Source organism: Vanessa atalanta, chromosome 16 (assembly GCF_905147765.1).
Source record: "Vanessa atalanta chromosome 16, ilVanAtal1.2, whole genome shotgun sequence".
In the NCBI taxonomy this organism is placed as follows: Eukaryota; Metazoa; Arthropoda; class Insecta; order Lepidoptera; family Nymphalidae; genus Vanessa; species Vanessa atalanta.
In genome coordinates, this window is record NC_061886.1 from 9,716,098 (window position 1) to 9,741,985 (window position 25,888).

Sequence of the window (25,888 nt, forward strand, 5' to 3'; positions counted from 1 at the left end):
ATTTTTGAATATCAATTTTAATTATAGTATAATTGCAAGTAATCTGTTGAATAATTATACGTCACAATGATATTATTCTGAACGGTTTATTCGAGAATTCAGACGGCAATGCAGATAGTGGATATTGTAAAACTTTTCAATAACTCTTTATCAATGTTAACAATCGGTTATTGATAACGAATATTACAATTTATTATATATTATTATATTAATCATATTTTGTTCAATTATTACATTAAAATATATATTTTTTAAATATATAACATAATGTCAAAGAAAGAAAAATAACTTGCTGAGAAAAAAGAGGTAGACATGTACAATAAAAAGAAAATCTTAATCTCAATTGGGATGTTTTTGACCGATTTTTATATCGATATTTATTATATTTCGATAAAAACTTAACCTACTAAAACTGATACAGCAGAAACATTTTAATACAATATTACCTACTAAAAATGCATCATTGCATACAATAAATGAAGTATCCCGCAGTAAAAAGTTGGAAAACGCTTCGATAAATAATAATGAATGAATTGCCACGTGGTTCTGTAGTAATAGCAGTGGTAACAGTAGAAAATCTGGTAGGTACAAATGTGTGTTGAATTCGCGTCATCAAGATAAGTAGAGAAAAAAATTTGTAGTTCAAAATTCAGACAGGACTGGAAATAGATCAGGTGCAGAAAAATTGCCATTACTTGCCAAAACACCGGAACATTTTACTGCCAACTTCCTACATAAAGAAGTTGCTGAGAAACTTTTGCCCAAATATCTAACAGTTTCTCGGTCAGAAGAGTTCTATTAGTTTTTCTAGTATTGACTCGACCCGGGATTTAAACTCAAGAAGTTAAAATTTGCACCCCTATAAGTTGGCTACACGACCAACAAATTTTTCGTTACAAATTATGTATCATAATTATATGGGCAGCAGTCACAATTTTCCATCAGGTGGCTTTTATCCATCTGCTCTCCTATTATAAATAAAAAACAAAATTTCAATGTCTTTGCTACTGGTCTTTGTTAACTTTTAATGTCATTATTAAATGTAACTTTTATAACATTTAACTCGTATACGAATAAAAGCTAACGAAGCTGTTAATGGTAGTTTTTAAAATATATGGGTATTAGGAGGCTGACAAGCTAATGAGCCAGCTGATGCTAGGTGCTTACGTACTCATAAACGCAGGCGCTACAAGAAGTGTAAACAACTACTTACACCATCAATCTAATAAGCCATATATGGTTCGTGGTACCGAGCATCGACTTCACTAAGGGGCCATTCATTTATTACGTAAGACGATTTAGGGGAGGGGGGATGGGGGGTTCACTATGTCATATTTTCTTATAAGGGGGTGGGAAGGAGTCTCGATAGTTCTTACGTAAGATCAAAAAAATGCGCAAAGTTAAAATTATTTGAATAAGTTTCGATTGTCGAGGTTCGCTCGGATACGTATAGGTATAAAACGATGTTGTCCTTTACAGGGAAACGGGCGGGCCAAAAAAATAAAAATTATTAAAAAGTATTTCAAAGTACCTTTGAAATTACGAATAAATATATTTAAAAAAAAAGGATTCTTTGAAACGTAAACATTAAAATAAACCAAACGTGTATTCATTTTTTCCTTTAGATTCTTACGTAATAAATATTAAACAGGAGGGGGTGTCGGCCTATTCTTATTTTTCTTATAATAGGTTGGGAGGGGGTCAAAAATAAGCGAAAATAGTCTTACGTAATAAATGAATGGCCCCTAAGAAGTAAATTTAAGTAAATAAAAGTATTGACTGTAGCTGTTCAATATACGTTTGATAATTAAATGTATGGCCAATTTTTTTTTTGATATTATAATAAGTTTTTTATGTTGGTAGTCTTTCGCTGGTTCTCTTTAGAGGTGATATCAAACATTTGGTAGATTTTTGACAAACAATATATATGTGTCCTTTATGTATAGATTTGTATTTAATTGATGTTTAAGCGGTAGAATAAAATTGATGAGACGGGTGTACCCAATCAGATGACGATATAGACACCGGATAGTAAAAAACGAGTAATATTAAAGATATCCAGTATATAGTCGTCTATTGGATATAAACACGTTACATATGACACAGGTTTAGCAAGTATTTGTTAATCATAACATTTTACTTTACCTTTTTCAACCGTCTCTATGTTGCAAGTGTCTCTGGTAATTTTTCTCCTATCACGGTTACTGTCAGTCGCAAATACGCTTCGACTGTTTTTTTTTCAATCGCAAATCGTCGCCTATTTTCTAAATTGTGGCTGCGATTGCTCGTTACGTTTTATTTGTAATAGAAACTTACGTTTTATCTACAACCGTTGCTAGTACTCGGGCATTGCCCCTTTTAATTGTTATGAATCGGTTTTAATGAATGCGATAGCTAAATTGTAGTTTGTTTAATTTATGTTCCTTAACAGAAATATTATTGTAAATTCTTCGTCATATATGTCATCTTCTTCTGTCACATATATGTTCACGATGTTTTTTACATAGCTTACTTTAAAATTATGATTTGTTCGATCAGGTGGTTGGTGGTTCTTTTGCGGTAATTTTACAACTAAACTGCATTTAGTATTGCTAAGCTATTGGAAGGGTTCGAGTAGTTGTAACTCTTTACTTAAGGCCTAAGATTGCCATTGAACTATTCACTGTTATAAAGTTTCTTATCTTTTACTTATAAGAGCGTAACCTATCGTTAATTTTTTATTGTTATCCTTCCAGTGTAAACAGTACTATGAGTGTTATAGGTTTATATATTGATATATTTGTTCTCAACGAACACACCTTCTATCGAACAAGAGGATCTTTATTTAAGTCTGATTATTTATTTTAAGTCTTTAACTACTGTATATTCAATAAATTAAAAATATGAAAACCTTGAAATTGCTATAAATAATATACATACATAACCATTATCAATTAAGTAATGAAGTCATTACTTTACTTCATAAATAAATTGATTGAAATGTTAGTCTTATGAATAGAGTCTATATCATAGAATCATGTTTTTCTTTGATTCACGGAGATATTGTTATAGTTCTCATTATAGGCTGCTTACAGCTATTTCTAGAATCGTAAGTAACGCGCTGCGCAACTCAAGTCAATGGGACAAGTGATTATGTAATCTCATTGTACACTTGGTTCACATGAAGACTAACACGATACGAAGCCTCTTTAATATGTCCGGCGATTCAAGTTCGTTGTGTTACTGAGTATTCATTAATGAACACTTAAGTTACAATTGATTATTTTAAAATGTTAATAAGGATAACATCATCATTTTCTTATTTGTTGAATTAATCACGTCCGAAGAATCTTTTCTGATAGAATTTTGATGATTATCACAATCGTTCTTTGCAAAATATTAAGTGACCAAAAGTCACGCTTAAGGCGTTCTGCTAATAAGTTAAATGTCTGAGTGATTATATGTCACGAAGCACTTCTCCTTATAACTCATTATATATGGTCTTAAGCGACCGTATCGCCACCTGCACCTGCTTTGCTTTTTTAAAATTATCGTATTGTTTATTATACGTTGATCGAATGATGCTGAAACGTTTTTGTGATATAGCTTTAAGATAATTAAAATAACGACCGCCCAAGTGTTGATCTTTGTTTTATAATTTTTGATAAAGATAATGACAAATATATGTTTAAAAAAGAATTAAATATAATAAAGTATGTTCAAACGACCACGAAACCGCATGTTTGTACACGTTACGTGACAAGGACGCTAAAATTATCACAATAAAGTATCCTAAGTGTTAAACATGTGAACGTGACTAATAGTTTGTGACAGAAGAAGCAGCTTTGTTACGTCATTGCGAAATCAGAGGCGAAGGATAAAGATCGCTGTATCTCGTTTTCGAAGAAGAAATTTCCTGACAAAACCCAAAGCTATAAGTGATAATCTCAGACATTAGATTATTACTATAAAATTAACGCTGGCCTTGAGATATATCGGATTTAAATAGTTTTACTACATAGAGTTAACGATTATCATCTGTGCTATATTAAACAGGACCGATGACGTCACTTGGAAGCACGATAGCCAAACCCACGAAGATACCCAACTAAACATATTAATGACACGATAGAATCCTCATAGAAGGCATGTTCTCCCTGGACGTGAACGTGCGGGAGTTTTTTTAAATATACAGTTAAACGATATCAATTCTGCAAAATAATTGAGTAAAACAAGTATTATCGTTGGTAACACTGAATATAAATATAAAATGATGACTTAAATGACGTCATACGCTGCGGTCGAGGACAGCAACTTCCGATAAACGGTTGAACAGGGAACTCGTAAGAGACACATCCATACTGTACGTTACTATTATGAGCCGCAAAAAAGCATAAGATCTTTTGTGTTTTTTGTAATTATCTATGGCACAATTATCGTATCAGCTCGATTATATGTTCACTTTTATGACCATGCGATAATGCGGGAAGGAGGTTAATATATAAGCCTTATCAAAATTAATCGCTAAAGTGTAAAATATTCGTGAAATAGCTGCAATTACAATAAATGCTAAACAAATAATAGAAAAAGTTTGCTACAAAGAAAGTAGGTAAATTGGACACGGTTCCAACAAACAATTAAACGCTTTAAGAGAACAATTGTTTCAAATTATGGGATAAATTTTCGGTCGAAAGTGTATTCCATTATTACCTTGTCGAAAAAATATATAGAATACTTTTAATACGTCTATTATTTTACTGAATTTCAAATTCACTTCTGTTATGGGCTATTTTAGCTCGAATTTATTGATCGTGAGTAATGTCTCATTTTATACGATTTTTCTTTTGATCTGCTCAGGGTGTCTGATAGCTGCTTTTTGCTGAATAAATATTACTGAAATAATTAAACAGATACTTTGATTAATTCTTTTCGAATAGAGTTATCTTAGATATTTTTGTCATTCAAAATCTAATTATCATTACTACTACATAATAAATGTGACTTATGGATATATCCTTGATTAAATAAACACTAACTCGATTGCCAAAAAGGTCCATTGAGTTGACTATTTGGGCTATTCTTCTGCAATATTATCATCAAAATGCTTAAAGGCTGGTAACACCGTTGTTTGTTTTTTCCGTCATAGCTTTCAAGGACTCTTTACGTTTTAAGGATAGTATTATAATAGAGTACATTGACATACAAATTAATACATGGTTTTGAAAATAAGTGATAAAATGTGTAAACGATTTCTAATTACCACTATCTTGAAAATAATCTAAAATAATAATCTAATAATGTTCAAGAAATTATTTATATAAGCAATTAGTATTATGTTAGACATATTGAACGATAATTATTTATCAATAAATGTATATCCATTAGCGATATTGCATGTTCAGGGTGAGATGTTTCGATCATAGTGTGAGTTTATATACACATAAGTACATGTTTATATGTGCTCACATGTACAGGTCATTATAATAAATATAAACTGAAGATTAGGAGATTTTCCTTTTGCAATATAGACACGCATTGAAAAAAGATTTGTCAGTCGTCAGTCAGTTCTCATCAGTGTTATTTTTAGCACAGAAAAATAAGACTAGGTAATATTCCTTTCGGGATTAGATAAATATATCGCGCATATAAGGTTGCATATGAAGTTTTAATATATATTTAAAATTCCATCTGGAACGGGTAATTCATAAATATTGCGAATAAAGATGCACGAGACAGATGAAATTCTGCCATATGTAATCGACTCAAAATGATTATTATCGTAAAGAGCTAAATAATATTTTGAGTTAGCCTGTAAGTGTGTACACAATATTGATCATATGTATTTAATTTTAATTTCATCATAGATGTGTTCATTACGTATCGTTGGCTACCTAATTATAATATATAGCCAAGCATTTCTACGATCCATGTTATAAATATTAATACCAATTGATTTTGATATAGTAGCTATATTTCACCAGCTCCAAGATCGTGTCCAAAATATCAGCTCAATCGTTTGGATGAAATTGGTTTAAAGTTCAGTCCCATGATTTGATCTCCACGCCCTAATAGCAGCAAAAGTAAAATAAAATATTTTTGAAAATTGTAACGAACACAGTAAATTAAAAAAAAAATGTTTGAATCCGAAGCCATTCCTCTAGTCAAGTACAAGTAAGTTTAAATTCCACTGGTATTTCCTTCCAGGCAGCAGATGTGCATTCATTAGGTCAATTGCATTCAAAGAGATGTCGTTGTTACGAAAACTAGCCCGTTTAAATGTTACGCTAGTAATTATATATAATGAATTCAACAGGTATTTACATAAAAAAAAATATGTAAGCGCATGTCCGTCAAAAGAGACTGCAAAAAATTGGCCATTGTTTTCATAATTTTGAATAATAATTTTCTTCCACTCGAGACAAAAGGTTATACGTCGTCAAAGAGTGATGTCAGTTTCAATTTCCTATATTTTATTATTTTTAATTGGCATTTGTGATGTCCAATGTGTCTTATATAATAATCTTATTGTAGTATTGTTATCGTTCTGTAATTTTATACCAAAGTTTTTCTGTTTGAGTAACTGAATTTTCAAAAATGTTTTCTATGTTATCTGCGAACAGTCAATACTATTACAATCTTTCCTATTATCACGAGAAATCATATCACTTATCAATTTTAAATTGATTTGTCTTCAAAGTAACCCAAAGCGCAAACAAGATAATCAATTAATACAACCACGACTACTCACAAAATGTTCTGTGTGCTACTATTGTTTAATGGAACATGCAAATTGTCAATATGAACAAGCTGTTCACGTTTCTGACCCGGTTTCGCGTCTTTCACAATTTATAAGGTCAAGTGTAAAATCCTTTCTATATTGCCAAACTTGTCTTTAGCTATTGTAACCTTTGAGATAACTTCACGACTATTTTAATTACCGTCAGTTATCACCCATTCATATTCTGTAACGATGTCATTTATTTCCTTTGCTGTCACGTCCAGGATAATTGCGAACAAAGTCACCACTTTAGTATTTCATGTCAAGAATTTCCTTTAGCTATTCCATGTACGTAAGCATCGTGAGGCAAGGTCGTGATGTCATTGTCATCACACGCATGACTATACTTTAAGCTGAGATCATCAAAATTTTATAAGCTGGCTTGAATAATAAAGTAAACATAAGGTCAACTCCTTCAGCTGCTACAAATACAACCGTGGAACTAAAATTATAGACAAATTTCTTTTTTTATGTAGCTAATACTTAATGCGATTTTTTATACAGTAGTATTATAAAAAGATAATCTTTAATTTCCATTAACATGTTTAAGTATATGTTCAGTCAAGCCCTAAAGCAACAAAAAGCGGACACCGGATATGATCTGATTATGCAATTGTCCACGCCTTTTGACTTCCGGTGCGTTTACCCTATAACATGCCTTTATTCCCTACATAATATTATCTTGAACAGTTCGGTTTGTCAAAGAAAAAATGTAAATCAGCAACCAGTTCCCATTATCAACGCTCACATCCGATGCATGTAACAATAGTTATCAGGTGATCTAATTTTAGACACAACTGCAGTAGCGAGAGTAACTAGCAATCGTAAATCTATCGACGTGTCCGAAACGCGAGGAAGTGTTCGAAGCAATGCGGACGATATCAAATTTCACTTTGACCGAAACGAATCGTCACGCGATATTTCTTTTCAGGAGCGTCGAGTAAAACTGAACAAGTCCATTTATCAAACTCAACGCGCGCGCAGACAGTTGTGTTCTATTAAAACATGCGAGATCTTCATTTGTTATTATATCACAAACGGCTTGTTGTAATCGCACTTTCGGTTTATGTCGTCCGTTAAATTGTTACTTATCATTTTATACAAAATGTACTTAAAAACATTCTGGTTTTTTTAACTTGGAATACTTATGTACATCATTCGTTTTCACTATTATTCTGCTTTAATGTGTGATAAAGTACAGACAAGTAAAGATATAATTATCTGTAGATGAAATTTCAAAGATATTCAAGCACCTGGAAAGGAAAGACGGGTTGTGCGTAATTAGAGACCACACTTTCACGGTCTGTAAGGTTGGACCGTGGTCAAGTGTTGGTTGCTTTCCTCGACTTGGGTCATTGCACTTTTAGATGCTGGCAAAATCTCTCTTCTATATCTTCCTGATATGTTATTATTTTCATATATATATTAAACAGAAAAGAAGGAAAAATATTAATATGTTTTTGGTAAAATTTGAAACTACCGTCAATAACATTACGAAAACACTACAATAAAAGTATTTAAGAACAAATATTTATAAGATTACTGTCTTGTAAATGTATTTACATTCTATAAATTATGAGGCTGATCGTTTTAGATGTGACAACGCGAGCTCTGTGATGAATTAATCACTTTTTCCTCCTGCATGGATAAAAATTCTCATTTAACATATGGGTGGTGTATGGGCTGCTTTCATTTTCATGAAACTGAAAGTGCATATATGTTCGGGTAATGTGTACAATGTCGTTGACTTGAATGTTTGTTTTGCCACGCCTGGTTGATTCTTTGCTGTCTTATCCTATCGTGTTTCGATGCCGCTGTTATTCGGTGTTGCAATTTATTTTGTTTTCAGCCGGTCTCAGCAGCGACGCGTCGCGCACCGTTACTTCCTTGTATTCTTACGGCACGACGTACAACTAGTTTATTGTTACAAACAACGCGAGCAGCTTATATTACATTTTCTCAATACTATTCGAAAATATTTTTCTGTTTTCGTATCTCGCAAACTTCTTGGAATATGAAAGACTCGATTACTCAGTGATATTATTTGATTTTAATTGCCATTTTAGTCACAGAACGTTAATTTTATGAGTAATAAATAATATATAAACTTTAACAACAAATTACGTAAAGTAATTTTTAGGGATAAAACGAATTGTGTTTATGTACCACATGTACCAAATTAAACTTAAGCCCTTTTGAGATTCAGAATAAAAAAAAATGTAACTTTGTCGCAATTATTACTGGCATTTATCAAAACAACTGATAAAATACATATATGAATAACATCGTAGCTTGTACCAAATATAACGTTGATGTAACGAGCGTTCAAGGATATTTTACTGTCAAAATATTTATTTCCAATGAATTTCGAACACTGTGCATACATTTCCAATGAGGAAGTGTGTTAAAGTTACAGTTTTACACAAATGCCATCGTAAAATATTCGTTCCCTGTGAAATAATTGGTATGTGTTGAATATCTTGGCTACGAGCCATCAGGTAAATAATATATTCAGTCATTATGTGACCGATTATAATACAAATTACATAACAATTCAATCAGGCGTTAAGCTGGCATGCAAATATGAGAAAGGACGCTCAACAGATTTTCATGGCTCAACCGTGACCATTGTCAATTGAATAGTCTACGGTTTCTAATCGTAAATACAGTATACACGCGGGTACGTCATGTTCTATGTCTATGCGTTACGCGCCATTGCTTCACCTAGTTTCTTTTCTGTCCAGTCGTTGGTTATGAAAACACCATAATGTGTAACTTACTAGTTTATTAGAAGTTTCTAGAGGTTACGTTAATCCTTCTAACCTTTTCTGGCCTGATTTTTTCCACTGTATGAACTTTTATCATCGTTTTAGCTATTTCAAATCCAACAGGTGGTAAGTTTGTATAAGATTTGTAATAGGTTTTATAAACTTTTTAAAATAAATAAATATCGCTTATAGCCTGCCCTGAAGCACAATTTTTTTTCATTATTTGTTTTTTTAAGTCATCATTGAATGGAGTCCATACGTTTAATTGATTGGAGACCTTTATCCTGTCAGGTATATATTCCATAACTGCTACTAGATATGATGAATCCTTCGCATCAAAATTGTTTTCAAATCTCATCAAATTTCGTATTCAATGAACTAGTTTATCTACGTTCTGAGAAGCGTAGCATGCAAATGAAGACAACGACCACGTTTGATATAAACATATATTCTCGTACCATAATAACTAGAAAACGTATTAGCATCTTGGTAAAACTACAGCATTATATCCTACAACTTAGCCACTTAGATGTCGTTTAGACGCGTATTGTTTATGTGTTTATGCATCGTGACCATTAGACCATAACGTTAAGAATAGAGAAAACACACATTTCCAGTAAATTATAAATTGTTTCAACTGTCTAGTATATGAATTATTTAAAAAAACAAATATGCGATTTTTTTTTAATTATTTTATCGCAAAGGTATCGCTATGTAAGCCCGTATGTCAGTTATTTTTTATTGTTTAATAAAATGGACTTTAAGAAATGTCTTTAAACAAATAGATACCATGTTATTATTTTTAAATTCCGATATGAAATTTTAAAGGAAAAATAGAATTGGAAATTGCTTGGAACTTTCTGTGTTTTAATTCATTAATGTCTGTTTAGTATATATTTTTCGTAAGTAATAAAAATATATTATCTGTAATGCTCTACGATTGTCCACTTAGCGCTTGTTATAAAGTTCAATCGAGGTGAATCGATTATCGATATTCGGAGTAGCTAACTAGCTGCTTCGAAAATTAAATCAAATTATTTTAAACTATTCTAAATAATATTAAATTTTAATTTTTGTAGAAATAATTAAAGTTAATGTAGAAAACATTGCCAATTTCTAATTTCACACGTCTGTGGGTGTACTAGAAAGTTGTTCTAATCAACGCATATATTCAGCCCTTTGACCTCGAATCCGGGCAAGTCTGACTCATGAAGAGCTTACAAAGAGCCCTTACATTATCGCACGTGTGGGTATATAAAAAGCCGATGAGTAATGAATATATAAAGTAATTGGATCGTTTCACACTAAACTGCTTAAACGATAAATTAAGTGGCAGACTTGTATTACACAGGATAACTTGTATACAGTCCATTACTTAAAACTATTCTAAAGAATGAAGTCATTTATTGTATAAGTGTAAAAATTACGTCTTGTTATTAATATGCCATTTTATATAATAGGTAATAATTCACTGCGATACTCCATCCTTTTCTAGAAGTCATGATTTAAAAGTACATATTTTTAGATGTAGGATTGACAGTTTTTACCAGATATGCACTTGTCTTTTTGCGGTAAGCCTGTTTCTTAAGCCTCCAACCAAGACATAATCAAAAACGTAACACAAAACTTGATTGTTAAACGTTGTAAGACGACAGCTCTCGATTGCTAAATAAACGCGAATGAAGTGGAGAATAAATACTATTGTAAAAGATAAATTCTTCAACTCGCCAGTATCCGAATCACTTTCTATTGAATTGCTGAAGGAAAAGCTCGTTTCTATAATCGTTCAATGTTCTAATAAAGTAAAAGTTAATAACTGGTTCATCGGATTTGATTTTATCGGATATTTCACGGAACCTATCGTTCTGTTTTACTATTACGATTATATCGTTCAAATTTCATAAGATAGTACTTAAAAGTTAAGAATAAAAATGTGCGCTAATTTACCATTTTTAATCTTACGACTGGAAATTCCTTTCATAGGAAACCAATTTTTTTTTAAAGACGATTTCAACTATATTATCTTCTATACTTGGTTCTGTTTTTATAATACCTCTTCATTTCCAATACGTCTTGATTTCCAACTGTACTATTGACAGCCCTAAGAACATCTTTATTCATTTTTGTATTCATACTCAACAGCTACAGTTACATATATATGTATGAACCCTATAAAGTTCAAATGCATTAGCATTAGCAGCCCGTAAATGTCCCACTGCTGGGATAAAGGCCTCTTCCCCCTTTGAGCAGAAGGTTTGGAGCATATTCCACCACGCTGCTCCAATGCGGGTTGGCGAAATACACATGTGGCAGAATTTCGTTGAAATTAGACACATGCAGGTTTCCTCACGATGTTTTCCTTCACCGCCGAGCACGAGATGAATTATAAACACAAATTAAGCACATAAAAATTCAGTGGTGCCTGCCTGGGTTTGAACCCGAAATCATCGGTTAAGATGCACGCGTTCTAACCACTGGGCCATCTCGGCTCTCAAAGTTCAAATAGTTTTATGAAATTGTTTAACCTCGTATAGTGTACATTCGCTTTCCATATAAACTCCAAAGTAATTTTGAATCGTCATGTCACAATATTGAATTAAGAATAATACCACCTGTTCGGAATAAACATACTACTGGGAAGAACCGGCAAGAAAACTACTCTTTTACACTAATATACATATATATGTTAAACAGATTCGATTAGATTATTATTTATCCTGCATAACAATCCACGAATACCACTAAACGTATAATTTGTGTAGTCTGTACAGTGTTTAAAACAATCGCTGATGTATGTATGTGACTTAAATCTTTGTGAAGTCGTTACATTCGGTCACGGGGTATCGTGTCACGAAACAATGGTGTCATGAATATTCAATGAAGGTCTGCATCTTACGTTCGCTTTGACGTTGGAAATAGCTTCTATTAGACTGGATGCTGTTTACTTGTTTAGTGAATACATTACGCCATCATTTTACTGTTTCTATGTTTTATGTACATCTTGTTTTGGTAAACGCTCTTTAGATTCGTGCGTTATGTGTCTGTATGGCGTCATTAGGAATATAATTCGACTGATGTTGTCAAACTTTTGAAAATATAATATGTTGCCAAATTTGTGTCCGAACCTATTCAACTATTTCCTAATTGTTAAGACGTTGATTTAATGGCATTAAATCTTTGCGATGGTCTAAACTCTAAAGAGTTTACATTAAAGCAACCGAACGATTTATATTATAAGCTATGGTTAATTCTAATGGTACCCATACACGCAATCATGTATCTAATAGATCTACTGCCGATGAATATAAGATCATTGACCTAAAAAATGATTGAAATGTAGTCTTATAAAGTTAGGTGCTACGTGATAAATAATTAACTGTTTTTATTTTATTTGCAGGCATCCACTATCGATGGCCGGCGGAAGGGAGCGTGTCTTTTCTGTCAGGAGTATTTCATGGACCTTTACCTCTTGGCAGAGCTCAAAACTATAAGTTTAAAAGTAAGTATTTATTTTATAAAATCATAAAGAAGCTTATGAAAGTAATTAACAAAGTGAGCTGTATTTTTAATGTAAAGTTTATCAGTGATATTTGTTCTACCGCCTAGTAGGTACTGTTTTGTGTTGTTGCGTTAAAGTGATCTAAGCTAATAGCAAAGAATTTAAAAATATATTACGGATAGAAGCAAAATTTGTTATCAAGTCAATAAATGCCTATTTATTATTACTTTTTTAATATTTTTGGGCAAAATTTATCGTTCACCAACAAGCTGCTCATTTGCTTCAGTAGCTTCAATTTCCATATAACTTTTAACGTATTTTTAAAAATAAATATTATACTACAGGTGACAACAGTCGACATGCAAAAACCGCCACCAGATTTCCGCACCAACTTCGAGGCCACGCATCCGCCAATCCTCATTGACAACGGTCTGGCTATCCTAGAAAATGAGAAGATCGAACGGCATATTATGAAATCTGTTCCCGGTGGACACAATCTGTTTGTACAGGTCAGGAAACATGCATACAAAAATAATAAGAATTAAATAATTTTAACATTTTCACATTAAATAAGAAACGAATACTACAAATAATGTTATGTTGGCTAATCACAATGAATATGACGTCTAATAGGTCTTGGGTTTTCTGGAAGAAATCCCTTATCAACTCGATGTTTATACGTGTTAAAAAAATATGAGATGTCGAACAGCACCACCTACTGAAGAACCTAACAGAACCTCATAAGTACGAATAATAAAATTTACCAAATATGTCTAGTCGTTTAAGAAAATAAAAATACCACACATGAATTTTAAAATCTCTAAATAACCTCGAGATAATAGAGATGAATCGATTTATCTTTGACATATAATTCAAGAGATTCATCAATTTTATTGTTACAACGATGACACCAATTAATAACCATATTAACGTTTTTGGCGTCATTGTGCAAACATTTAGTGCTGTGAACTAGTTTATTGGGACGTGTTTTATCATCAGACCAGTTCTCGATTGCATTATAAAGATGTAACTCGTCGCGACTAGAATCGTGTTATATTTATGTAATAGGTCAAGAAGTTAATATTATCGACGATGCATTAAATTTAGATGAGTCAACATAATGGCCTTATTATGTTTTCATTACTTAATGTATATATATTTCGAACTTGACTTCTCATCTTCGTGAATATTATCGGCATTATATTTATTAATTATGGTCTGGTAATTTTTGTAATAAGTTGGTATATGATGTCGGAAGACTTGTATTTCAATCCAATAATTTGTGGAAAAAATTAATTTCACACCAGGACAAGGAGGTGGCGTCGTTGATCGAGAACCTGTATTCGAAGTTGAAACTGGTGTTGGTGCGCAAAGACGAGCAGAAGTCCGCTTCGCTGCGCGCGCACCTTCAGCGCATCGATGCACTGCTTGAGCGCAGGGGGACCAGGTAAACTACACAGATTTTTCTTGCAAACATTCGCGAGAGAGTTCTATATTAACCCTACTTGTAGAACCAAAGAATAATAAATGTATGATATATTGCTTCGGTCACCAACATATATATGTATAAAAAAGAGTGCGCTCAACTCAGCACGTACGTGAAAGTAACATTTTGTCAGTTTTGTTTTGAAATCTGTAGCACTCCGATTTGACCTTGATATTTGACTCTTATCATACCGAAAGAAGCTCCACTTAAAAATGTACGTGACTAATAAAAATAAAATTTTGAGGAAATGTGCAAATCGTTCTTGCAATAACAAAAATACAACGTATCTCTTATAATGCATGATTTATCTTGAGTAGCTTAGATTTGAATATACTAACTTTGACATTGTGTCGTATCGGTTCTCGAGTTTTATATTCGTTTTCTAGTTGGAATTTAATAAAAACCTCATCAACAGATTCTTAACCGGAGACACGATGTGCTGCTTCGACTGCGAGCTTATGCCGCGCCTACAGCACATCCGCGTCGCCGGCAAGTACTTCGTCGATTTTGAAATACCGGTAAGAACCACGGATTACATATTTGTTCCTTTAAAAAAGGCTGCCCAAAAATTGATTATCAATGGGCTATTCTGAAGAAACTCTCCGCATAACACGAGTGAGAAATGTCCGAATGTGACATTGATTTATAATTATTATGCAATTTATAGGATACGAATAATAAATTGGCGAATCACCTAAGTCGGTTGTGGTTTGTTGTTGAGTGGAATACGAAGTAAATTCTTACAGAATCGAACTGAACGGCTTTTGGGCATGTTCGTCTGTACTACATATTTATCAAAGACAAATGCCTGCTAACACTAATTTTATTATTTGAATTTGACGATTCCGATTCGCATGGTGAGTCCAAAGCAATAACAAGTAAATGGGATGAAAGCAATAACAACAGGTCCAATTTTCAGTTTGTCTAAATATAATAAATAAGGCAAATATTGTTCGTCACCTCGTATGAATAAGTTTTGAGATTTTGTACATTGTAATCAAGTAATTCTTTCAATTACATTACTACCTCCATTGTGATATAATGTCTTGTGGATGAAAAACGTGAACCTTGATCGAAATTTGTGGAGCCTAAATTGATTGAAGCCGCACTGAGTTTTCTGTTTATCCAACTCTTGATCGGTGTCAAGGAAAGAATCGTAAGCAAGCTTACCCGTTTTGGATGAACTTCTCAAACACATGTGATTACACTTGGTATGACTGTACGAGCCCGGCTGTGTAGGTTACCAACCACCTTTCAGATATTCTACCACCAAACAAAACTTAGTATTGTTGTGTTCCGGTTCGAAGGTTGAGTGAGCCAGTGTAACTACAGGCACAAGAGACATAACATTTTAGCTTCCAAGGGCATTGGCTATGTAAAGTGTAGTCAATTTTTCTTATAGCCCCAATATCTATGGGTGGTGGTGACCACTTTACAACAGGTGGCCCATTTGCCCGTCAGCGTACCTATATTCTCAAGAGGACAAGACGTTTTTGCGCAGCAGTGCGACTAGTGTTACTATTTTATAACTCTAAACTTGTTGTAATCAAGTTACCTAGAGCTTAATGACTTCATCAATTTTGACAATTAAGGTCGTCTTACATTCTAAGTGTCGAGTATCGTAGAAAATTTAACGTAACCTAGAGTCCGGTTATTTTCAGAGTTTATTTGTACTTCACGATGTGTTACGTTCTGTTATGTCTTGTTATTTTCTTAGTACTGATAGTTTTTTTACTTAGTATTGAAGTGTACAATACTGTTTATAAGGAATCTATATCAAATAAATTATATTTGTGCTTATAATAACGATTGGTTAGCTTTGGTACCATTCAAACTCAAACTCAAATTCCTTTATTCAATATAGAAGTATTACACTTTCTTATTGATGGTCAAATTAAACACTACCACCGGTTCGGAAAAGCAAACACCCTGACCTGAGAAGAAATGGCGAAAGAAACTCAGCGGGTCTTTTTTTTTACGCAAATTAATTATATACATAATTGTATTTGAATAGAAACAGCCAGGAGGCGATCGTTTCATTCCCAAGGTGTGCTATCAAACATAAACTCACGAATTGTATAGTAATCTTTCGCACACAAGCGTTCCTTAACATTTTTTTTAAATTTCGCAACAGAAGCATTTTGAACGCTTTCTGGGATCCTGTTGTAGAAGCGTATACATTGATTCGTTTTTACATTCGTTTGAAAGTATCTAAAAATAATAATGCTGCACCTCAAAATGATTAATTTTATTTTCCAGACGAGTTTCCGCGCTCTCTGGCGTTACATGTACCACATGTACCAGCTGGACGCGTTCACACAGAGCTGCCCCGCCGACCAAGACATCATCAACCACTACAAATTGCAACAGGTATGTCGCAACCTTAACAGATAAAACATAATTCCCTAAACAAATCCAATACGTCATACCATTGACATGTTTTTTATTAAATCTTAATATTGGACATAAGTCCAACTTATTTTATCTATCCATATGGTAGCTATTTTTATTTTTTATCTATTCCTTAATTTTATGTAGACCTTGATTGTATTTTATGTCCAATACTGTCACTGAACAACAAAATTTCGGGTATCATTTTTCTATTCTCTATTTTCTATCCATGTTACTATCGGCTGCAGTTATCTACAAAAGGTTTGATCTTGTCGCCGACGCTGACAAGGCAACGCAAAGAGGACGCCGCGACGACGGTACGTTGCGTGGTTGTGACGTCGCGAAACATTGTGTACATAGATCATAATAAAAAAAAAAGTTTTTACGCCTTGCAATAACCTACATTAAACATAACTGGCAACATATGTAATGGCCGCAATAAAAAAATGAGGGTATTTTGAAAATGTGACGCACAAGTTTTCACAAATCACAGAACATTGCTTATTGACAGATTAATTCCATGCCTGCTGTGACGTATCTTCATTCATAACGTTGGTTGCGGTTTATTGATGTGATAACTTTATTGTATTAACTATTTAGTACTATTACTGTTTTTTTTTTTAATTATGAAATTATTATGTAAGATTATACTGTAAATATTCAGGGTGATCTCATTGTCTGACTTTGTTATCGATTGGTTTATTATTCGATAAATAATGTTTAGCATTTTTGTATCGATAAATTCTTATCTAATCGATTTCACTTGCACGTAAATGATAAAAAATTCGCAAATATATTTTCATGTGAATATGTAATTTTAAAATTATATAACTTTGAAGATTGTATATAATTTATAGAGTATCGTCTCGATAGACACTTCGTACCGAACTTTGTTTTTAATTTTAATTGTTGTAAATTGTTGATTCCATAGTTCCTGAAAAGAGTTCTTGATTTAGATATTTATGATTGTTTTAGTAATTTATGACTCGTATGTTACAGGCGCTAAAGATGAAGAAACATGAAGAACTCGAAACGCCAACGTTTACGACGTCCATCCCTATCGACGTCAATGATTCGAATAACTCCGAACAGTAGAACGATAGATGAGCAAAAACTGACCCTCGGTACAATAGGCTTTAAGCTGAATTTTTATTGTTACTGATTTGCCAATAGTAATTAAAGTCCTTTCCTTAGGAGTTTACCGAGGATCCAATTCATATCACTCCTATGTGATATCTCTTCCTGCACCTTACTCAAGTTGCGACGAGATTTGGGTGAAAAAGTATTTTTTTTTTGTAATTTTTTATAAGTTTTGACGTTTGATTTTAAATACGGTAAATCTAAAAGATTGAATAGTTTTGTGCAATTAAAATTATAAAATTGATGGAATCATGTTGTTATGGATGATTGTTAAAAAGCGGCTCTTTGAATTTGATTGAAATGATAATGTAAGTCTGATTTCCAAGTTCCGATCCTCTGAATTTTTTCTCTCGTTAACACGAGATGTTATTGTGGCCATTTTGATTGGTTATAATTTAAACAGCTCTTATTTACCAAAATACAAACATTGGCTGAGGTTATTTTGTTACTCTACTAGCAACACTCACCTTAAAATTATTCTCTTGTATTTATATAGAGGTTGTTTTTTATATTTTTAGCTCGGCATTCAAACAACGAAATCACATTTGGATTATTGAGTTGTATTCACAATTTAACCTTTGGCTTACAGTATTCATTTTTCAACCATCTTAGTTTAGATTTTAGTTAAGAACTTCGGCCATTATAAACACCTCTGCCTGTACGGTTTGGTAATTGCAACAATTATTATTCTTACTTATATTTATCAATATAAAGCATATTGAGTGCTCTTGCCTGCCTCAAAGTTACCTTTTTTGAAGGTAGTATTTAAGTACTTATCTTTTATACATAGATTCAATCTTAATATGTATGTGTTTAGAACATAATTACATAAGTTGTCAATAATATGCATAATTTAAAAGCACTAATTATTCTATGTACACCATATGATAGTAAATTATTTTTCATAAGATTGAGTAATTAAATAGTGATGGGAATCACATTTGTTTTAACATCATTTAAACCATTGGTGTATTGATATGTATAGCTTTCATAGTTCATGCTTGATTATTTGTATTGTAATCAATTTTGTATGGAAATATGTTTCAAATCTTTCAGCTATGTTTTACGACCCTGTTGACCTCCAACATAAATGCTTTAAAAATTGACCACCTGAATAGAATCCCGAAAGTTATTATAAATTTTTATTTTAAACATTATAGATTATTTTGTGAATCATTTATTATTTATAGTACACAATAGACAAGGGCGAGAGACATCAACATGTCAATTGGACAATGTATAAAATATTAATACTAGATTTTAATATAATGTTAAGGAATAAACCTGGATAAATATTATTATTTTTTTATTTGTGTTTTATTTTTTTCCTTTTGTTCATTTTAATTTTTATTATTTCGGTATATTTAATACCAATTTTCTTTCTAAATTTTATTTTTATATTTAAAAAAATAAATTGTTATATGTGCCATCATTGAATTTTTTTTTTAATGATTAAACGTGTGTAACCAGGTATGTATGCTCAAAGCATTTTATGAAAGTAAAATAAATTATGCTTGTGATAATGTTTGTAGCTTTTATACTTTTCAATAAATTTTCAAATATAAAGAACAATGACTTTTCTTTGGACAAATTATGTGTCTGAAAATAATTTACACAATTTATTTTCCTATTCAACATCAATTAATATCTTTAATATCGATTTTTTTTTTCATCCATTCGTTCCTATAGACGTCTATAGGTAACAAACAGCTCAAGAACATATGAGTTATATAAGCGGTTAAGCCCCAAATTTTATGTTCATCGGCAATAAATACTGGCAGAATGAATCCATTGGAAAACTGAGTATGATATTGGTTTTTAGGATCACACAGGTTTTCAATGGGAACAGCAAACACTTCTTCTACCTCGTCATTATTTTGGCACAAATCCTCTTCTTTTAAATCTGCAACACAACCAATAACTGGTGTAATCATTATTTTATTGTCTCTACCGGGCAAAGCTGGACCACAACCCCATATATCTATCTTTTCCGGTGATAAACCTATTTCCTCTCTTGTCTCTCTTAAAGCGGTCTCTATTGGTGTCTCGGCTTTATCAGTTTTACCTCCAGGAAAAGATATTTGTCCACTGGCGCTCTTTAAGTTGGCTGATCTCACTGTATAAAGTAAAGTTGTAATATTATTTACACGACAAAAAGGAACTAAGACGGCAGCTGTAGCTGAAGGCTGTTTTCCTCTTTTGTTTAGTGGCAAACGAAATTTCTTTAAATTTGTCATGCATCGCTCACGTGATGCAAGTGAAAAAAGATTCTGAAACGAAGACGAAGCACTCATATTAAATTTGTATATAATAAAAGTAATATAGTAAAAAAAAAATTAAATTATTCCCCACTTTCCAAAAAAGCTGTCATAATGACAGCTTCCACTATCAAAATAACAGTCAATTTAAGACCTGTCATCATGTCAACATTAGTAATTACTTTACTCTGTGTTTTGTCTTTATAGAAAGTTTAGAGATACTGTTTAAACCATATATATATCTCTAAATATTATGTATGTAACAAAAATTATAAGAAAAAGAGAAATCCTGGCAACTTGCCAATTCATCGTAAATGTTTATTCTATAGAATATAATAAATTATTTTTTTAGCCAATCTTACGAGACTTATGTTATCATAATTCAAGATAAAAATGACATATAAGTTAAACATCTCTTAAAAATAATTAATAAAATGGTTTTTATTTTGTTTTTAATAATTAAGAGTTAAGACTACTTTTACTAACTCTACTACACGTATACACTATACAGCTGATTTTGACAATGCTCGACACTTTCCACTGATCACTCGTCATTACATAAATACGTCTGTCTGTTATACTTGAACGATTTTTACATTACTTGTTAGTTCTGACTTAATTCGGTTTTGTTTGAAATAACCTAAGTATAAAGGTATATAGTAGGTTGGTTTCCTGTGGTTCATTATCAGTTTATATCCAATCGGTTATTATCACATTGTAATACAATATAATGTATAATCAGTATTTATTTTGTCATAGAAACGAACAAAGTTCAAAATATATTTTTTTGTACTAAAATTTTCAATGACGTTTTTATAGTGCCTTCAGAAGTGTTAATAGGTGTTAACGATGTCTTTATCTCCACACATTTTGCTGTCAAATTTAGCGCGCGAGAGGTGTGTAGCTAAATTAAAAGATTTACCAGCGTTTATAAGATCAGATGTAGAACCAAAGGTAAAAGCTGCTGTTCTGGTGCCAATTTTCGAGCGAAACGGAGAATTACACATTTTGTACACACTCCGGTCATCGAATTTGAAAAGTCACAGTGGTCAAGTATCATTCCCAGGTGGAAAAATAGATGAAAACGAGAAAGTAATAGATGCTGCTTTACGAGAAACATATGAAGAAATTGGAGTACCTGGAAATTCAGTTGATGTCTGGTGTGAGATGTCCCCAGTTCAAGGTCGTGATCGAAGCATACTGATAACTCCAGTGGTTGGTGTAATAAAGGATCTTATTTTCAATAACTTAAATCCGAATATACATGAAGTTGAGGAAATTTTCTCAGTACCAATATCAACATTTTGCGATACTGCTAATCAAGCTCACTTAAAGTATGAAGGTATATTATTACCAGTATTTTTACACGGAAAACACAAAATATGGGGAATTACTGGATACATAACTCACTTTTTTCTTCAATGCTTTTTACCGAGTGATTTGTATAATGTAGATTTCACTCGAAAGGGTTATAAGTTAGAGGAACTTATGCCATCAAAATTATAAATTGAATGCCTTTAAAATGTATATAATACATGGTTGATGATTTGAAAAGTTTGTAATTCAAATGATAAAATATCTTCTTATAATTTCTGAATATTTTGAACTGTAGAATTTATATCCCTAAGGCATAATAAAATAATAGTAATAAGATGTAGTAATGATTACTGTGATAAATTCTATTTTTTATTGTTTATAGTACAATATTTTACAAAGATTTATTAATATAGAAGAGTTATTTTATTTAATATTGCAATAGAAATCAATATTTTACAACGGACAAAATTTAACTTTAATGGTGGATTGAAAAAAGTTTATAGAACAATAAAATTTTATTTTTATTAATCTTATTTATTTGTTACACGTCTTCCCTTTATCTTGAAATTCTTTGTATTGGCAGAATAAATAATTAACCTGAAAAAAAAAATGAATACTTTAGTATTTAATATAAGTGTCATTTTATTTTTTATATTAGTTTTTGATCTCCTTTTGTACCTAAATAGCAATATTTCATAGAAACGAATAGGAAGTTTATGTGATTTATTGCTATCGATATATCAACATCACATTAACATGAACAAAATATTTATGTTTGTATATAATTCACATAAAAACATTTAAAAAAAGTATTATGTATTTACTGCCTTCTTTATATCAGCACATTAAACACAATATTATAACAAAAAAAAACCTGTTCCATTCAATTAATTTTGCTCATGGCCAGAGTCGAATTTAAAGGAGTGGAGGCCCTAGGGCCACAAAGGTGTGGAGGCCCTAAACCAATAGAGGAGACCCTAAAAATTATATTATGAATTAATTAGAATATTTTTATGACAGTCAGCAGTTAGTAAGCAGTTATAAGTAACTTTCAAAATAGTAATTAGTAGTAGTCTGTTGTGGGGGCCCCTCTCCTAAGGAGGCCCAAGGGCAGTTGCCCCGGTTGCCTTCCCCTAAATCCGGCCCTGCTCATGGCTCAGACAAATTTAAAATAGAATACAAAATGATAGAATGTAGATTATCTTACAAATCTTACTTACGTATCTTAATTATAACTTAGGGTATAAAATTTTATACTGACTAATGGGTCTACTTTAATGCAAATCCATTTAAGGCAATATACTGAACAAGGTGAATAATGTTTGATGATATGATGGAAAAAAAATAATAACCATCAAATCGTTATCGTCGTGAAATAGTAAAAGTAATAAGGATATATATACCGAAAAGAAACCTATCCTTTTAATGTTTCGCACAAATCTTCCTTTATTACAAAAAGATCTTTGTTAAAGAATTGCTTGAAGTGCTTTGCATGGCATTGAAATTCACATAAATTGTTGTAATTCTTTCCATCCGATGCACATAGAGGTAAGTATATTCTTGCGCAGAGACACTCTGAAGCCCACGATATGCTGGGGTCTGGTAAACAGACACACGATGTCAGCATGATCGCCAGAAAGGAAACTAAAAAGAAAAAAATATTATTCATAAAAACTTTTGTTATTACGAGTGGAGTATGGGAGTAACTTTAAAACACATGTTCGACTGATATACGAGTAGATCATTATAAAATAGTCCTACTTTGAAGTTGAGGTTCTCTTGAGGTTTTTCCTATACTTTCAACAGCAAGATTTAACTAGACTACGCCAGAGCCGAATCATCCTCCGGTTCCTTATTTTTTTTTTATAAAACATTCACATATGTCTGTATCTCATTACCATAAGCCTAAATACCATTTTCTAACATCAGATTTTTTATTCTTTAACAATTAACATCAGCAACTCAAACCAACGAAATCTTCGGCAAAATATTTTTCTTAAAATTAAAATAAAATCCGATTAAAGTGCATCAATTAGATGCACTTTAATCGCGATGCAAGCTGAAGCCTTATAAATCACTGTGGGATGAGACTGTGTTAAAATGACCCGTGGAACTTTTCTCCGGTACCAAAGGGTTGTAAAACCATATTTATCGGTAATGATTAATCTAGCAAGTGGACCTTGCTAGATTAATCATATACGAGATGGATATCCAATTATCCACCTGTTAAATCCTTTTCACAACAAATAAAAAATAATTAAGTTTGTAATTGAAGTTAACTGTACAGGTACAAGAATATTTTTTATTTTTATTTCAACATTTTGTCCATATGTCTATCGATTTAGCTACACCAGAAAAAAGAAGGTATTATAAATTTACAAAATTTAGTTAAAAATTATTAGCAAGTTTTTTTTACTTTCTGATAATTGTTAAAGCTTAACATAAAAAAGTTAATATAAAAACGGTCCGACACCTTACTGCTTTAAAATAAACGACATTACTGTAGCTAATGCAATTAAAGACAAAGACAAACTATAATTAGAGAAAAAACGAACTAAAACGATTATATAAAAATATCTTACCAACTCTGTAATCCATTTGATATTTTTTCTACTAACGTCGACACACTAATGGCGAATAACTTTCACTGCGACATTCTGGCTTGTGTTTTATATATTAGCTAAAGGTTTTATCTATTTAGCTTCCGTTTGATAATCCAAAGGTTAATAAAAGTAAACGATTGACGACCTGGATCTTCAAGTGTTAGCAATAAACATGAACATCTCCGGTACTTAACTGTACTGGTCGTTTCTATTGTTTTTTTATCGGCACGCGTTGTTTTGTTTCATACGCATAAATTATTTGCAATTTGTAGTCTCATGCGTACCTGTGATGCATGGTAAGATTATATTACATTATATATTGCTGAATCGGTTCTTTACCTAGATTTTTATTCGAATGAGATCATTACAATACGTCAAGAATACCTATAATAATTGTCAAAATAAATTTTCGGTTTATAAATATTGATTAAATTTGATGGTAATGAAGGTTAAACTTTTACTTCAAATTCTCCGTTATGTTAGAATCAACATTGGTAATCAAAATATGTTTTATAAATAACGATGAAAACATTTTGAAAAAAATACATTTCGTTTCAAGACTACGTTCAGCAGTTATTCTCAAGAGTCCTCAAAGTATGCATTACAAACAGGTGTTTCGACTTGCAGTCTCCAATAAAATCGGCAAGCTGGAGTACTATGAATCACCTATATCACTACTACAGGTTATACAGGGAGCAGGCCGCTAGTATGTTGATTCATACAGCAATTACAAAACCGGTCCTCCAGACCGAATATAGCGGGGGCGATACTGTCTATTGGGGATATATTGGGAAATCCGTCTCCACCTGCTTTCCATGGACAGAAATATATAAAATCTCACTTTCTAACTCCGAGTTGCTACTGAGATATTCTTAACAATAAACTTGATTTTGGCTTGAGCCGGAATTTGAATTCAGAAACTCAAAATACTGAACAGTTAAGAGCTAACTACTTGACTAAGGATGGAGACTAACATCAAAGTGAGATTTAGTGAACGACTGAACAGGAATTTTAAATTTAAATGATAAAAAAACAAACTTAATTTTTTTTTGAAAACCTTTCTGATTTTTATAAGCAGTTATCTTATTTATTTTTAATAATTCGCACGTCATCTGTGTTAAACTTCTCAGATGACCCTCATGTCTGAAGTGAATTCGTTGATATGAGTGTTTTGTAAATAAATATAAAGAAACCCTTCAAAGTTTTCGCAATTATACTGACACAATTACGAAAACGACGTGACGTCAAAGCGACGTATTTTCCTCTCAAGAGATTGTAACTTGTTTACGCTAATTGTCAAGTATTTTTTATTTATTTCATTATTTTCCTCAGGTGAGAAGGTTGTATACAGAGCTAAAAATTTCTTCAACATATTTTATACAAAATAGTATAACAAAGTAAAATTTTACCTAAAACAAACAGACAATTACAGAAGTATTTTATAGCAAGCAATGTCCTTTATTAAAGTAATTGCTAATATACTTAATTTAATGTGGTACAACACAATATCAAGAACTAGGATCGAAACGGCAATAATCACATCGCTATGTTTTCCGATAGGCAGGCCTATCTTAAGCCAGAGAACGGGGGAGGCAAAAAAATCGGTAACTGTTAGGGTGGGCCTTACCTATGATGGTAAAATGTATAGGTAGGGCTTTTAAAAAGGAGC

General features: G+C 32.0%; 3 protein-coding genes across 4 annotated transcripts in view; 2 read left to right on the top strand and 1 right to left on the bottom strand.

The window, feature by feature from the left end:
• The window catches only part of LOC125069819 (chloride intracellular channel exc-4), a 35,124-nt gene extending 15,774 nt beyond the window's left edge, over nucleotides 1-19,350 (top strand). The window contains exons 2-8 of one of the 2 annotated variants that reach the window (XM_047679399.1): nucleotides 12,923-13,024; nucleotides 13,369-13,533; nucleotides 14,332-14,471; nucleotides 14,926-15,028; nucleotides 16,770-16,880; nucleotides 17,150-17,218; nucleotides 17,901-19,350. In XM_047679399.1, the coding sequence (XP_047535355.1) occupies nucleotides 12,923-13,024; nucleotides 13,369-13,533; nucleotides 14,332-14,471; nucleotides 14,926-15,028; nucleotides 16,770-16,880; nucleotides 17,150-17,218; nucleotides 17,901-17,996 (786 nt within the window). In that variant the 3' untranslated portion in view covers nucleotides 17,997-19,350. The remainder of the gene's footprint in view (nucleotides 1-12,922; nucleotides 13,025-13,368; nucleotides 13,534-14,331; nucleotides 14,472-14,925; nucleotides 15,029-16,769; nucleotides 16,881-17,149; nucleotides 17,219-17,900) is intronic. The other variant, XM_047679400.1, reaches the window with a different exon arrangement.
• Nucleotides 19,351-19,676: 326 nt separating this feature from the next.
• On the bottom strand, nucleotides 19,677-20,432 carry LOC125069930 (mitochondrial coenzyme A diphosphatase NUDT8-like). Its single transcript, XM_047679556.1, has 2 exons — nucleotides 20,394-20,432; nucleotides 19,677-20,311 (listed from the first exon to the last, which is right to left on the bottom strand). The coding sequence occupies exon 2, from the start codon at nucleotides 20,276-20,278 to the stop codon at nucleotides 19,679-19,681; it is 600 nt and encodes a 199-aa protein (XP_047535512.1). The 5' UTR covers nucleotides 20,279-20,311; nucleotides 20,394-20,432; the 3' UTR covers nucleotides 19,677-19,678.
• A 391-nt stretch (nucleotides 20,433-20,823) lies between these two features.
• On the top strand, nucleotides 20,824-21,997 carry LOC125069859 (mitochondrial coenzyme A diphosphatase NUDT8-like). The gene has a single exon (XM_047679456.1). It carries the CDS (start codon nucleotides 21,149-21,151, stop codon nucleotides 21,803-21,805), a length of 657 nt encoding a protein of 218 aa, XP_047535412.1. The 5' UTR covers nucleotides 20,824-21,148; the 3' UTR covers nucleotides 21,806-21,997.
• The last annotated feature ends 3,891 nt before the right edge of the window (nucleotides 21,998-25,888 follow it).

Bases quoted from the DNA above. Each gene is read 5' to 3' on its own strand.
- LOC125069930 (XM_047679556.1), bottom strand. From the start codon at position 20,278: ATGACAAATTTAAAGAAATTTCGTTTGCCACTAAACAAAAGAGGAAAA.
- LOC125069859 (XM_047679456.1), top strand. From the start codon at position 21,149: ATGTCTTTATCTCCACACATTTTGCTGTCAAATTTAGCGCGCGAGAGG.